We start from the raw sequence: 16,358 nt of genomic DNA on the forward strand, positions 1-16,358 counted from the left end.
CGTCCGGTGGATGAAGTCTACCTTTGTAATGTCAGGCTGAAAAAGGGGGGATATCACTAGAGAGTCGGGAACTTTCACTGCAACTGAAGAGGCTCACAGTCACAAAAACTAACAGCATCATCAAAAGACCATGTCCATCACGTGCCTTTTCTCCTCAATTTTCCAATATTGTCCCTCCTACCCAATCGACTTTTCCAAGAACGTGTTGACCGTCTTCTTTTTCCTTCTTAATTTTTGTTAAGGATGTACCCTTGGTAGTGGGGATGACACTTATATTTAGCCTTATATTTTTTTTCCGTTACAGTGATATCCGGACTAGCTTGTTCACATCTCAATTAATTTATAGAATATTTTCTTCCTTCTACCAGATATCGAGTAACTTTATTCACAAAAATTTGGACATAGTGACGACCCAGGAATTTGAAGGTCGGGAGTGTATTTTTGTATTCAATCAAAATCTACTTTGTATATAGGGTGTCACTACTAATATATCAGTATTTTCTAAAAAACATATACATGGATTCATGAAAATTTTGTCGAACTTTCCGGTTGTCGGTGAACCCTCTCTTAATAACATAGATCTGCCTTTACTTGGACAGATAAAAAGAAATTATCTAGTATTTTTATCTCTACTATTTGAACCTAAAATCCCATAATTATCAACTCATTTCATCCAAAAGCATAAAACAAACTAAAGCTAAAATTAAAATGGAGATAGATATTATCCTCCTAGCTTAGCTCACTGGGATTTTTTTTTTCCAAGTGTCCCTAAATAAGTATTAAACTAGAAAATGCCAAAATGTATATGATCATCTCTAAATTAAATAATTTTTTTGGATTAAAATAGTAGTAGTAGATAATAGTACTCGTGGTAGATAATTATATCACATCACGAAATTGAAAGTTTTCCTATTTGGATTATTGAATATTTTACATTGATCACATCAAACGTACTATTGAATCAAGAAATTCAATAGAGTTGGTAATGTTAGTATCACCAAACCCACATTAGTATTTGGTACAATTATGTACACTATTATAATCAAGTTCACAGCAAAAATATTTCAATTAAATATAAATAAAAAGGAGAAATAATCAAATTTGCCTTTTAATATCCGCAGTTGAATAAATTAGGAGTAAATTGTAACGGAGAAAGTAAGTATTTTTTTCTAACTAGTCCAAGAATTAATAAACAAAGTTGCGCGATACTTAGCTAGCGTTTGGACATAAATTTGAGTAAATTTTAAAAACGAATTTTTGAAGTTGTGTTGAAAAATAATTTTTGAAAGTTGAAATTATATTTGGACATGCATTTTATTTGAAGAAAAGTTCAAAATTTTCTGAATGGAAAAAAAAAAATCACCCAAAACTGTCCTAAACTAGTTTGTGGGAACTTGAATTTTTTTTTTAATACAAAATATGATCATATTTCATAAACAAATAATATTTTTAAATTTCTTTTAAAAAAAGAAACCAAAATCTACGGCCACACCTCAACATAGAGTTTTCCTATTAGGCCCTTTAACTAAATCACATCTATACCAATTAGACACTTTGTAGTGACATAATTGAGTGTGTGGGGATCGAAGACGTGTGAACATGAGAAAAAGGTTGTTGATTATTATTATATTCTAATAACTTTGACATGAACCCATCATTTTTTCTCTTAATTTTTTTTAAAAATAAAGTTTAGTGTACATGGATCTGACTATTTTTATTTGGCATGCTTGTTCTCTTTACATGACACTTGTAAGTCACACCAACTTAGACGAGGAATAGAGAGAATAGCGTGATTTCAGTAAAATCGAAACAAGAAGAAGTGAGATGAAGTTGAACGGGGGAAATTTTCAGCGGGCTTTTTAGGGTACTAAGTCGCAGAGGACGGTCAGGTTTTCCATTTTCTGAAAATGAGTTCAATTTGTTTGGGGGGTTAATTCTATAAGGTCGAAATTTTTAACGTGTTAGAGGCAACTGTAATACACACATTTAATTTTTATAAAACTTTTTCTCAGATGGTCTACAAAGTGTCTAATTGGCACAAATATGATTTTAGTTGAACGTCCTGATAAGAATAACTCTGTGTTTAAGTGTTTAAATGACAAAAAAGGCCAAATTTAAGGGTCCAGTTATGTATTCTGCTTACAAAAGATAAAATTGAACAATTTCAAACAATGAGCCAACCAATTCAAATCTTTTTCAAGAGGCGGACCTATGTCATAAAGAAATAGATCAAAAAATTCTCACACACACACATATATATATATATATATATATATATATATATATATATAGAAAATAGTAATATATAAATAATTACACTTCTTTATACAAAATAAATTTTTGGTTAAATATAAAAGTTCAGGCACGACCTTCAAATTCTGCCTCTATAGAGAGGACACAAAAAAACCAGTACATGAGTGTCTGAGTCATTCCTGGCAAGATGACAAAATTTTGAAAAGTGTCGTCCTTTGTTTCCTCGAGCCAAATGAACTTTTTTTATATAAAAAAAAAGTACTCAAAAGTAAGAAAATAAAAGGACAATAGTTTTGAATATTCAAAAATCGACACCAAAAGTTGCAGAAAATTATTTTTAGACCAATATTATTTTCTATGGCCTAGAAAAAAGTTCAAACCTTTCTCTATATCCAAGAAATTTCAAGAATGGCCGACGTTTTTTGTCACTGTTCAAAATACAGACTTCAAACCGTCCATAGATGACCTAAAATTCCCTAGCCACTTTTGGCCATTAAACAAATAAAATTCCAATTTAACCTCTTTTAAAAAACTAATTATTTACAAAAATGTTCCCTTTTTTAACAAAAAGAAGGAAATGCTGATACCTACACTATCTTGCCACTTTATAATCAATAATATCCAAGAAAAAAACATATAAAATTATATAGTTAAAGTTTAAACTACACCCATAAGCAACTTTTAACCAATAGGGAAATAAAACATTTTCTACAAAATGTAAAATGAAAATTACCCATAAATTATAAAGTGGAAATGAAGTTGGCAAAAAGTAAACCTAAATATTTCTTGGAATTAACATAAAAAAATTTATTATTTTAATCTAAACTACTCCTTAAGCAACTTTTAACCACAAGGGAGAGAACAAAGATTATACAAAATGTGAAAATAAGAAAAAACCAATGAAGGTGATCATTCAAAACTACTACCCATATTTTACATTGTGAAGTAAAAGGGTATTTTACAGACCCCCAAATGAGGAACAACAAGAAAAAAAAATTAAAAATTAAAAAAAAGAACTAATATGAGATTAAGTAGAAGGGGAAATGGCAAAAAACCAAACTAAATATTTCTTGAAAATTACCTTCAAAAAATATTTTTTTAGGTCCAAACACTCCAAATCTTTTCTCCAATAAAACTAACAAACTTTCTAACTGAACCTTTTTCACCTCCCTCTTCTCCACCACTTTCATCTTCATCGCCGCCGCTATGGTTGCCGGAAGTTTCCTCCACCGGGTCGGACTCAATTGACCCGGCCGGAACAGACCCGTTTATGTTCAAATTTGACTCAGATGATGTCGTTTTTAGCTCAACAGAACCACTACTAATATTAGAGCCTTTGTTTTTATTTCTTCTTTCTTTTTTGCTTTTTTCTTTTTTGCTTTGTAAACCTTCTTCATAAGCATCAAGAATCTCATGAATAAGTTGACGGTTAGGTGATAAATCCCATTTCACCCAATAACTCATGTAACAGCTAAAACAGTCGCAGTTAAAAGAAGCTGGATGGTCAGCAACGCCGCCAACGCCGCCGCTAACGGCAGCGCCACCTTTTGTTCCACCACCGGAAGATGTTTCAGTAGCTGAGTTGGGTATCTTTAATTTGTGGGTATTTCTCCGATTTCCAGAAAACTCACTGGAAAGTACACGTTCAGCTCCTCCGCCGCCGCCAACGCCGCCGCACACGGCGGAGCTACCACTTTTTGCACTAGAAACTGCGGTTTCAGAAGCCGAGTTGGGTGTTTTCAACTTGTGGGTGTTTCTCCGATTGGTGGAAAAGTCGCCGGAAAGTTTGCCGGAGCCGGTAGAACAAGAAATGAGATAAGCTAAAACTTCTTTATCTTCTTGAGATAAAGCAGCAGCAAGAGTTAAAATAGCAACTGGTAAAAAAGAAAGATGGTCAGAAACCAAAGGAGGAGTTGGATGAACTGTACCTTTTCTATAAAGTTTCTTCATAATTAATGAAAAAATGGAGTTTTTTTTTTTGAGAGAGAGTTTAGAGAGGGTGGGGTAGTTGAGTAGGGTGGGTGGGTGTAAGGAAGATTGAATTGAACTAAAGAGAATGAGGGTTTGTGGGGACTTTGAAGAGTTTATGGTAAGAGAAAAAAGAGCATAGAAATTGATTACATAATTTTATATGACTTAGTAAAAATAAAAGGAAAAGGACATTGGGGGTAGGGTTCATCTGTGGGACAGTGTATTTTACAGAATTTAGGGCATCAATTTCTAAGAATTTTGATTTTTTTTGTTGGATTTTGATTGGTTAATAGTGGGGGCTATTTGATGGACCCTACTTATTACAGAATCTAATGATCAAATTTTCCCTCTTTTTCTCTCACTTTCCGAGAAGAGATGAAGTTAGTAGAACAAATCTAAGAGATAAATTTAGGCAAAAAAAGGTAAAAAAAAATTGGATTTTAGTTGCGATATTAGAGCAATTAATCTTAGCATATATATGTATTAGATAATAGCGTAATTGATTAATTATATAAGAAAAAAATAATTTTTGCATAAGTAATATAATATTTGGTTGAAGATAATTCTTAACAGTTGCGAATACAAAATTTCTGCTAATGGAATTAAAAAAAGAAAAAGTTAAAAAATTACAATAAATTATGGCGTATGAGAATTGAACCAACAACCTAATAAAGATTTTAAATCACTAAGATATGTTTTTGGGATATGTCAAAAAGATTCAAAATATAATATATAAAAGTAAAAATTAGATTTTGTCTTCTACGTACAGTGTAATTTTCCGCGCGAAGGAGGTTCAGGTGAATCTCTTTCTGCTCCTATTTCGTAATAACCCTATTAAGTTGTGAAAATTCATATATATACGAAATAAAAATATATATTAATAATACAAAGATTAAACTATTAAAGATAAAAATACCTTTTAAAAATAAGTAATTCATAAATATCCATTATCTTACTGTTAATCATCACATAATAATTTATTTATTATTCGTTATTACATAATAATTCATGTATTATAATTTTCGTATAAGTGTAAATGTATCTCAAGGAAATAATTAGGGAAAGAATGCGTCTACTCTATGTTTTGATTTGACATGTCTTGCTGTTTTGCTTTATTTATCAATAATCAATTTATACCATTGTTTGTTAAAGGGACAATCGTTCATGAGATTAAGTTTTCGTTTGGCCATAAATTTTGACTTCATATTTTTTTAAAAAAATTAAAAATATTATTTGCTTATGAAATATGATCATATTTTTGGGGGAAAAAATTCAAAAGTTTTCAAGTTCTCAAAACTTGGTTTAGAGCAGTTTTTGGGTGAAAATTTTTCTTCCGTTCAAAAAACTTTAATTTTTCTTCAAGTAAAATATATGTCCAAACACAATTTCAACTTTCAAAAATTATTTTTTAACACAACTTCAAAAACTCTTTTTTCAAGTTTCAATCAAATCTACATCCAAACGTGTAAGGCCCCGTGAAAATTTCTACTCAAAAACCCGAAATCTCGTAATGCCAAGTTAGGACCATTTTTGCGGTCCATTTGCGGGCCGCATGTCCATTATGCGATCACAAAGTGTGTCGATGCTCCTAGTTTCTAACTTTTAAACCCGATCTCATCCTATTAAAAATACCCATTAGACCTCTTTTATGTTATTTTTACTGCAAATAGAGTAAGAGAGGGAGCTCTAGAGGGAGAACTAACTCTCAAACCTTGCCAAATCTTTGAAGACTTTCAAGCAAAATTTGCTAGGTTTTCACCCCAAGAGATTGAAGTTGCTAAGAATTCAGAATTTTGTAAGAATTTAAGGAAAGCTCTATTGAGGTATGTATGGTTAAACCCCTCTCCTATTAGAAATTGAGCTCCGTTGGTATGTGTATGTGCAAATGTGGTAAGACCGAAAACTTGATTGATGTATTGATTGTCATTTTACATTAATTGGTTTTGAAATTGTATATATACATGAAACTTGTACCTCAATGTGTGCAAAGTACTATTCTAGATATTTAAAGATGTGCAAAGAATATGAACCATGTGTTGAAATTGCCTAGATTTTACGTCAAGAGTTAAAACTGAGATTGTCATGCTAATATGTGAAATCTTATTTATGCTTACAACTTGAATTGCTTTTGTATGTACCCATGATCATAAATTGCAAGGTTGACATTGAAAGTGGAAATGATGTGATAATTGTGGCCCTAAGCGCCAATGAATTGATATGATATATGTGAAATAAAGATTCAAATGAGATGATTAATAAGAAAGGAACAACGCCTAGGTAAGGCGGCCTAGCCGATCGGGCCGTGATTGGACGTCATGCCGCACACATGGTGGTAATGTGCTGATATTGAATTCCGGAAAAGGGAAATAAGATGGTGATTGAGGTATATGTCTCAAATGAGGCAACCTAGCCGATCCGGTCGTGATCGGACTCCGCTCAAGATAGCGGTGGTATTGAGAACAATGATGAACATATGAAATGCCCCAAACTAAAGTTATGGAAATCATGTGAAAGTTGTAAGATTCTTTATTTGATGATGTGGTGTTTGGTTAAAGCTTTGATTGTCTCTTGTAATTCCCTTGAATTCTTGTATGATAGTTCTTTCTAATAAGATGGTGTTTAGGTATACATACTAGTACTATTCCATGGTACTAACGTCCTTTTTGCCGTGGGCGCTACATTTTTAAATGAATGTAGGTGGCTCCATAGCGGATAGTGCCGATCGTACGTAGCGGAGTATCCCCCTCTCAAAGCTTTGGTGAGCCCCTTTCTCCTTCAAGGGGTTATATTGTACATCTTTTGTTATAGATATCTACTTTTAAGGTATAGTCGGGGCCTTGTTGTTGGCGTTGTTATAATTGTCTTTTGTATTCTTAGAGGCTCCGTAGACGTTTGTGTGGGTTATGTATGGGTATTGAATGGGTCTATGAACTATGCTGTAAATCTAAACTCTTGTTTCTCTAGATTGTAATTGTATGAGATCTTGGAAACTTTACTACGGTTTAAGGTTGTGATATAAAATGAACTAAAAATGTTGAATATACAATCTTTCCTATTGTCTAAGTAAACAAAAACATGGTTCCCTTAATCATATTGAGTTGGATAGAAAGTTTTAAAAAGGCTTACTCAGTTGAGATCACTCGATTAAACGCCGGTCGCGCCTTCCGAGATTGGGGCGTGACAAAACGCTAGCTAAATTTCACTGTTCTCTTCTTTTGCAATGACTAATTGAACCTTTCTTACTTTATATCAACTATGTAATAAAGACAATTAAACATTTAAAATAATTTTTACTAAATATTGTACCAAAATAAAAATCCATTATTTTCCTCTCTTCATTTTCTATCAGTCAAATGATCCCAAAGAAATCCCTTTTGCCATTTTAGGAAGAAAAGATTGGACTGATAAAGTAATGGGCTTGGGCCGCTCTTTTTTTAAGTTAATGGGCCTAAGTGGATCATATGAACGTGAAGTAATGATTTTCAGTTTTTCATATTCGGTGCCAAACCCACTATTTCTTCTCATACAATCATATGTCATAATTAGTAATTATGGTAACTATAGTATAATTTTTCAAACTCTAGTTTGACACAGATTTCCTCTACAATTGATGTATTCACCTAACTCATTTTCTAAATCAAGAGCAAAAAGTTTTTGGGCGAAACTAATTTTATTCGCTAGCCGAAAATTATATCAAATATGTATATACTATACCCATATACAAAAAAAATAATACTTTATCCGCTATTATTTTTTAAAACGGTTAAAAATATACGTTTCTCAAAATTTTTAATATTTATATTTGCCAACTCATTGTAATTATCAAGCTCTTAAAATGGAAGAACTCTCTGTATTTACTTGTTATTGTTTTCGTGTGGGCTTTCTGATTGTAGTACCTAGTGTATTTAATTTTGTATTTTTGCTTCGGTTTTCTAATTGATATGCTTGTTGTTGTTGCCCTTCCTTTTACCTATATTAAGCCGAGGGTTTTCCGGAAATAGCATTCGTGCTTGAAAAACGACCTCATCGCTCCTTTTAATGGACATTCTTAGTCGTTTTCCGAGGGTTAACACCCAATAGATGAGATCGTGAACTCTTTCAGACCCTTAGTTTCACTTGGTTGGGGCAAAGTTTCAGCCTGTCTTCCACCGAATATAAAAATGACACCGAATATAAAAACCCTTAGAGCTGCCTAACCTGCTGACATCCCGACAATCTTGAAGGTAGGGGTAAGCTCTGCGTACACACTATCCTTCCCAGACCTTACTTGTGGGATTACACTAGGTTTATTGTTGTTGTTGTTGTCTCTGTAATAAATCCGAAATCCAGACTATAATCCAACAATTTTCTTTCAATTTAACAGTTCAACTACTGGTCCCATATTTCATAACTACAATTGTAAAATGAGTTAAGAAATACAGTAGAAGAATTAATATGTGAATGAGAAGGCATTCCAACTCAACTATAAATATTGTAATATGAAGCAAGCTCATCACACAAACAAGCAAGCAGCAAATGAGCAGCAATTTTTGAACTCAAGAGCTTGATTGTATGAAATGCAAATCGAATATCATGTGGACCTTTAAGAATTGCTTTGAAGACGAGTCTTGATCCACGATTCCAAGTTCTTCAACTCCTCGTTGTTTATCGAATGAGCAAGACCAGGGTAAGCCTAACGAATATGGCAGACAATGGCTTATTGGTGATGCATTCACGAAAGATAAACGAAACGATCTGAGAGACATGAGTAATTACCTTGAATTCGCAAGTCATACCAGCTCGCTCCAGGAAAGGTGGTCCTGCTTGTCCGGCTTCAAACAGTACTGTCCTATCAGCGATACCATGAGACCACAAAATAGGAGTCTGTTCAAAGTGTTTTGGTGTTAGATGCTATAACAACATGGAAACTAATCAAGAAACACATATCAAATGGTAAGAAGGCAGTTGTGATGTGTGGATTAGGTGCATGTCGGGAGTTTGGACCCTCTGGTAATTAAGTGGAGAATTGTTGAGGGGCAAACCAAATTATCCACCGAGTTTCGAATTGTGCACCAGCAGGCCCTCGAGAATTTCTCGATTAATTTAATAAAAAAAAAAGGGTTCTCGAGATAACATATCTTCCAATCATCAACAACAACACAGTAAAATCTCACTAGTGTGGTCTGGGGAGGATAGTGTGTACGCAGACCTTACCCTTACCCCGAGGGAGTAGAGAGGCTGTTTCCGGAAGACCAATCATCAACATCAACATCATTATTCAAATTACAAATGGCCAAATACTCTTTGACGAACATCTCCATACAGGGCGGAGGCACTATTTTATATATCTAGGTAGAAATGAGGAACAAGTGCTAAATTCGTTCAATGGTGCTGTATCATATTGTCATATATACATCCTAAGTATTGGAACAGTTAGCAGATCGGGGATCATATAATAAAGTCTTATGTAACCGATGCCCTTAGCACAAACTTAAGACTCCCTCCACATAAGAAAGCAACCAACTTTACGACAAGAATAACATTTTCTACTTCAAAACAAAATTTTAGAAAATTATAAGTAGAAGTTAGTATCAGACAATTACCTTTTTAGCTTCAGGAGTTTGTTTCTCTAATATAGAAGAATTAAAGGGGACCCATCCGCTAAATACGGCACCTCCTCCTAGAGTTTTTGGGTACAGAAGAACACTTGCTAATGTTAACGCACCTACAAAATCAAGTATAAGTTGAAAGTTCAGTGTATTTAATAGCAGTACAAAAACTTGCCAGGAAGAGAGAGAGAGATAGAGAGAGAGAGATAGAGAGAGACCTCCTTGACTAAATCCACATATGAAAACATTATTAGGATTAGTGCCAGCATCGATCTCTTTATCGATCATTGCATGAACATTCTTAACCGCTTTGAGCAGACCACTCTCATCGTTTGGCGAACTCTGGTACATGGTATTAAACATTAACTTATATGGAAACAATATCAATAAACGTAAGTACAACCATGTCTTTGTTTCTGAAGCCAATGCTCAGACAACATTAACATAAGAATTTTGATGGAGACTATTACTGGCATATATCATACTCACTCCGTTTCAATTTATGTGAACGTATTTCCTTTTTAGTCCGTGCCAAAAAGAATGACCCCTTTCCTTATTTGGAAACAATTTACCTTTACAGAATGATTTATAGCCACACAAAATATATGTGCCTCATTTTACACCATAAGATCAAAAGTCTTCTCTCTTTTCTTAAACTTCGTGCCCAGTCAAATGGGTTCACATAAATTGAAACGGAGGGAGTAGTATTTGATGACATAATGGGGTCCCAGATAAGACCAGTGTTATCAAAGGCGCGCTTAAGCCTGAAGCGAGGCTCAAAACATATTGACCGCTTCGCCTCGCTTAACGGGCGCTTCAGTGTTGTCATCAAGGCTCTAAGGAATACGTTTCCTTGCTAACGAGCGTAATCCGGAAGATGCGACACTAAATAGTTGGTATTTCACTTTATCGTAAATTTTCTTCAATTTCTTTGTTCATATATTTGGTATTCATGCTTATAGATATTAGTCTTGGACTACACATACATATTTGTAATTTTTCTCCATTTGCGCCTTTCTTCATTAAAACCCACGCTTTATTTGCGCTTTGCGCTTAAAGCCCCAACATACCTTAGAGCGTTTTTGCGCTTTTCGCCTTTGATAACACTGGATAAGACATGTTATTGTTGATTTCCTTATTTTCTATAAGTCAAGTGGAAAAAGTTCGCCTTAGATAAAATTCTATCCTATATTTCTCAGTATCATCCTTGCAGATAATGCATAATGGCATGAGTATAAGGAGAATTTGAGAAAAGAAAAAGTGAAAGGAGATACGAGGAATGAAAGGGGTGGAAGAGAAAAACTTACAGCAGTCACTGGTATTTCATGAATGTCAAACCACGATGGCATAACAGCACCATCTACAGTAAAGTAAGACACGAAATAGTTTAAACTGTAGATATAATAAGTATCACCAATATTAGAGTGAAAAAGCTGGCAATGTTACCATAATATTTATTTGAAATGAATGTTACCATAATAATATTTACAAATAACACAATCACTATTCCGTTGGAATTTGTTATATCGCGAGATGATAATAAATGGACAAGGTCAAATATCTAGCAAAAGCAATTTCCAGTGAAGGACTAACAATCATACTGTCACTTTAGTAGGAAAACAATTGGAAGACTACAACATCTTACAGACACGTTAGTGTATCAACCCTGCTCAAACATTATTGTCCTTAATGGAGAATCTACATATTCTCTCATGGAAATGAAAGCTCCGGTAGAAAACCAAGCAAGACTGGCATCATAGTATTTCAGCAAACAAGATGGCGTTAAAAATCTAGTGTTCTTCTTACAAACTTCCTTTGTACCATTTTCAGATACAATAATATGATACATCATAAAGTTTATGGAGAATGCTCTTTGACGTTGTTGGCCAATTGCACCTAAATCACCGCCAAGCTAATCTTATCATTAAGAAGCTGTTTTTCACATCCTGAAATGTAATTATGCACTAATCAGGCTGAAACTAGCCTGAGTTGCTTCATTATCTTCCAATATGTCCAGAATGAGATGCAAGATTATCTACGCTAGTAGTTAGACACATCCTTCAGGGAGAAAATTGCTTATATTTATCAATTTGCCTTTGTTGTTGACTAACTGTCATTATACAGAAGGCTATTCCAAGCAGTATTTCGCAAGTCTTGAGTGTTCATCTTAGTCATCTAAGAGCTAAAGCTGCTCATCTTTGCCTATAATGGCAAGCATTAACTATCAAAAAGAAAAGTCAAAACAACCAAAAATAAAGGAACTTGATAAAGCTTCTATTTAAGATGGTTCATTAACAAAGAGGAACTACACTACAACGGTTAAATCCCTACCCAGAGGGCTAACTTTCCCTCTACGCTACCAATTCTCCTCCTTTCTACTGAATTGAATGAAAAACCATAGGAAAAGGAAAGAACTAACGTATGTTTCCTAGAAATTCATTGGGTTGGTTTCTCAGAACTTCTCCATTAACACATTGTTAGAGGAACAACAAAACTACATGTTTTGCTATGTTACACTTTACTATTCAATTTTTTTTCTTTCTTTTTAATTTTTGAATCACAACTACTGACATAATACTGAAGCAGAAACTGCATCCCTAAATTGAAATTACTCTAGTCTAGACAATTTCTCTCATCTCCTCGAACTGCAAATTATCTTATAAGGACCAGACATATATCCATTCACACCTTGAAAATGAGCTGAATTTTGATTAACCAGCCGATGAAAGTGGACCTAGTCTACATTGCAAGTAATCCCATCCGCTAGACCCAAAAGGCAATCACAATAAGAACAACAACTATGCCTCAATCTGTTTGGACCTGAACGATTCCATTTTTTTTTTTACCAAAACAAAGACTCGTGTTATAAAGACTATCATATCAATAGTGACCATACATGATACAGGTGATTTGCCAACTACAAACCCCATCAAGCGGTAGGTCAAAACCTAAATATCTATCCAATTCGCTTATACCATTTGACCATAGAACGACAATTCCACCAGAACCAATAGAAACAGTTACAACACAACACTACCAAATCAAAGACATAGTGCAATACAGATCATAATTAATAAACTGTGACAAGAGTGCTCTCACTGTGTGTCGGGGGGGGGGGGGGAACGTAGTGAACAGTGATCTAAATGACAATATCTTTATCTACTACACTGATCACGGTGGTCCTGGCCTTATTGGTTCGTCTAATGCAATGTTGATTATTATACTTTAGTTTCACCTTAATTACCATTATATATTTCTTAAGAATACTGATTATAATATAAATATCTATATATTTTCATTCTCTTGTTATATTCCTAGGTATGCCTGATGGAGATTTTATCTATGCCAACGATCTGAACAACGTCATTTGACCCAAAAATTAAATCTTTATTCGATTTCAGTATACAATTTGACCCAAAAGTGCCATTTCCATTGTCAAGATATAGAAGAATAGAAACAAATACAACACATAACAATACCATACCACAGGGTATGCCAAAAATGGAATCTTTATGCAATCCCAATACACCATTTGACCCAAAAATGCCAATTCCACAGTGAACACATAGAACCAATAGAAACAAATACAATACACAACCAATAACAAACCCCACTAAGGAGTAAGCTAAAAATGGAATCTTTATGCAATCCAAATACAACATTTGACCCAAAATTGCAAATTTCACAGTGATCACACAGAACAGAACCAATAGAAACAAATGCAATACACTACCAATAACACCATACAAACCCCATCAAAGAGTAGGCCAAAAATGGAATGTTTAGGCAATCCGAATGCACCATTTAACCCAAAAATACCATTTCCATGGTGATCACAGCAAAACCAAAAGAAAGAAAAACAATACAAAACCAGTAATACCATACAAAACCCACTACAGGGTAAGCCAAAAATGGAATCTTTATGCAATTCATACCATTTGACTCAAAAATGCCAATTTCACAGTGATCATACAGAATACAAACAAAAACAATCACAAACCCCACCACGGAGTAGACTAAAAACTGAATCTTTATGCAATTCTAATATACCATTTGACCCAAAAATGCCAATTTCACAGTGACCATACAAAATACAAACAAAAACAATACACAACCAATAACAAACCCCACCAAGGAGTAGGCTAAAAACTGAATCTTTATGCAATCAAAATACACCATTTGACCCAAAAATGCCAATTTCACAGTGATCACATCATAACCAAAAGAAACAAAAACAATACAAAACCAGTAATACCATACAAACCCCACTACAGGGTGAGCCAAAAATGGAATCTTTATGCAATTGTAATACTACCATTTGACCCAAAAATGCCAATTTCACAGTGATCATACAGAATACAAACACAAACAATCACAAACCCCACCACGGAGTAGGCTAAAATGGAATCTTTATGCAATTCTAATATACCATTTGACCCAAAAATGCCAATTTCGCAGTGATCATACAGAATACAAACAAAAACAATACACAACCAATAACAAACCCCACCAAGGAGTAGGCTAAAAATTGAATCTTTATGCAATCAAAATACAGCATTTGACCCAAAAACACCAATTCCACAGTGATCACACCATAACCAAATCCAAAAGAAACAACAACCCACTATTACAACTACAAGCAAAATTATAACTTACGGTTGCAGGTAACTGGGTTAGAAGGAGCAGAAGGGAAAGACCATTTTGTGTTCTTGAATTGAGGAGAAGTGAACAATGTCTTTATTGGTTCATTAGCTGGGCCAGAATCACCCAACCCATGTAGCCAAACAATAAAACTTCTAGAAGCCATGGGATTGGATTTAGTGGAAGATGGGTTTGTTGTTGTTGGCTGAGAGAGTAGCACAACGAAAATGGTGAAACCAAAGGTGATTACAAGGACTAGCAAGGGTTTTAGTAATGGAAAAATGAATTTCATCTTTGGTCTTCCATATTATTTGGTTAGTCTTGTGCTTTTTTAGTCCTCGAGTTTGGTGGAGAATTTAATTTTTCTCCTTGCTTTAATAGCAGTAACCATTCTTTTATTCTAGAAAATTAAACAAAGTGTATTAATACTTTCGTCCCGATTTATGTGGCATCAATTCTACTTTTTGAGAGTTAATATTTTTAATGTTAAATAATTTCAAATATAAAATTTATGATTTTTTAAAATAAAATTTATATAATTAAGAAGTATATAAAAAATATTATAAGACATAATAATTAATAATTTAAAAGACATATGAAAAATCACGTTCAAAGAATAAGTCATTTGACTTTGAATATTAAAAGTGCCCATAAATTAGGACACATAGAGTAATTTTAAAGAAAAGAATTTTTTTTTCCCATGAAAGAATAGAATTAGAGTAGAGAAAGATTTATTAAGTCATACTCAATATTTATCCTAAAACATCTAAATTAACAAGTCCAAATTTTAATATTTATTGTCCATGATTCAGTGACATACATTGACCACAGAATAGTGAATCATATAAAATAAAAATAAAAAAAGGCAGTCTGGTACACTAAATTCCGTTTATACTGTAAGCACTATTTATCTGCATTTCTATAAGATGTTACTTTTACGGTTCGAACTCGTGACCTTCTAGTCACATGACGGCAGTAACTTTCTAGTTACGCCAAGACTCCCTTCAAAATAATGAATCATATAAACACATGAAAAAAAAATATCACTCAATACATATGAATATTCATTCATTTATGAGCCATGAGATACATGAGCATCTAAGCTAGCGTTTGGCCATAAATTTCCAAATTTATTTTGAAAATCTGATTTGGGTGAAGTTTGGTTTGAAGATGAAAATATGTTTGGACATAAGTTTTCAAAATATATTTCACTTTTTTTTAAAAAAAAAAAATATGAAACATGACTTATACACACAAGTTCTAAAAACTATCACAAATACCCAACAATACCTTTATCAACAACATTTATTATATTATCGCAAATCATAGTCCTGAACATAAATAAATTTGGAACAAAATTATCATTTTTATGATGAACTACATAATACACTATCAGATGACCGATAAGACAAAGTAGCAATGTTACAAAATAATAAATGGTGGGCTCTTTTATAAAATACAAAAGTTTGAGATAATTTTTAAAAAATGTAATAGTGATATTTTGGGCCAAAATAAGCTCTTGAGCTGGGATTTAGGTTTTGGGTTTTGGTTTCTGGGAATTTGTCAAAATATTGATAAAATCAATGGCCAAACATGTATTTGTCAAAAAAACTTTAAATATATTTTGACAAAATCTATGATCAAACGGGTCCTAAAATTATTTAATTTGCAATATTTCCTTCAGAAACTCTCCAATCAAAATATTTTTCTGCATTTGCCATTGAATATAAAGTGGCCACCAAAAGTTATAGCCAAACAGGCAAGCACGTTATAGCAATACATTTCCAAATATTCCAACCAAAAACCCTATAATTAATTATGACTATCCTATAGTATAGATCCACCAAACAACACTACAATACTTTGGCCGATACATTAATTCACTACCCCATTAGAAGAAAAAAA

General features: G+C 33.4%; 2 protein-coding genes across 2 annotated transcripts; both read right to left on the reverse strand.

Annotated features, from left to right (window-relative positions):
- Positions 1-3,133: 3,133 nt before the first annotated feature.
- Positions 3,134-4,343, reverse strand: LOC104222602 (uncharacterized). Its single transcript, XM_009773847.2, has one exon. It carries the CDS (start codon positions 4,201-4,203, stop codon positions 3,352-3,354), a length of 852 nt encoding a protein of 283 aa, XP_009772149.1. The 5' UTR covers positions 4,204-4,343; the 3' UTR covers positions 3,134-3,351.
- A 4,214-nt stretch (positions 4,344-8,557) lies between these two features.
- On the reverse strand, positions 8,558-14,817 carry LOC104222603 (probable carboxylesterase SOBER1-like). The gene is made up of 6 exons (XM_009773848.2): positions 14,469-14,817; positions 11,120-11,172; positions 10,031-10,154; positions 9,807-9,928; positions 8,980-9,087; positions 8,558-8,896 (listed from the first exon to the last, which is right to left on the reverse strand). The coding sequence occupies exons 1-6, from the start codon at positions 14,743-14,745 to the stop codon at positions 8,807-8,809; spliced, it is 774 nt and encodes a 257-aa protein (XP_009772150.1). The 5' UTR covers positions 14,746-14,817; the 3' UTR covers positions 8,558-8,806.
- Positions 14,818-16,358: the final 1,541 nt, after the last annotated feature.

The sequence above is a fragment of the Nicotiana sylvestris genome, chromosome 5, assembly GCF_000393655.2.
Source record: "Nicotiana sylvestris chromosome 5, ASM39365v2, whole genome shotgun sequence".
Lineage (NCBI taxonomy): Eukaryota > Viridiplantae > Streptophyta > Magnoliopsida > Solanales > Solanaceae > Nicotiana > Nicotiana sylvestris.

Coding starts and splice junctions, on each gene's coding strand:
- LOC104222602 (XM_009773847.2), bottom strand. CDS start 4,203: ATGAAGAAACTTTATAGAAAAGGTACAGTTCATCCAACTCCTCCTTTG.
- LOC104222603 (XM_009773848.2), bottom strand. CDS start 14,745: ATGAAATTCATTTTTCCATTACTAAAACCCTTGCTAGTCCTTGTAATC. Junction 9,929..10,030: donor ATGTGGATTTAGTCAAGGAG/GTCTCTCTCTAT, acceptor TTGATTTTGTAG/GTGCGTTAACATTAGCAAGT. Junction 9,088..9,806: donor AAACTCCTGAAGCTAAAAAG/GTAATTGTCTGA, acceptor CACTTTGAACAG/ACTCCTATTTTGTGGTCTCA.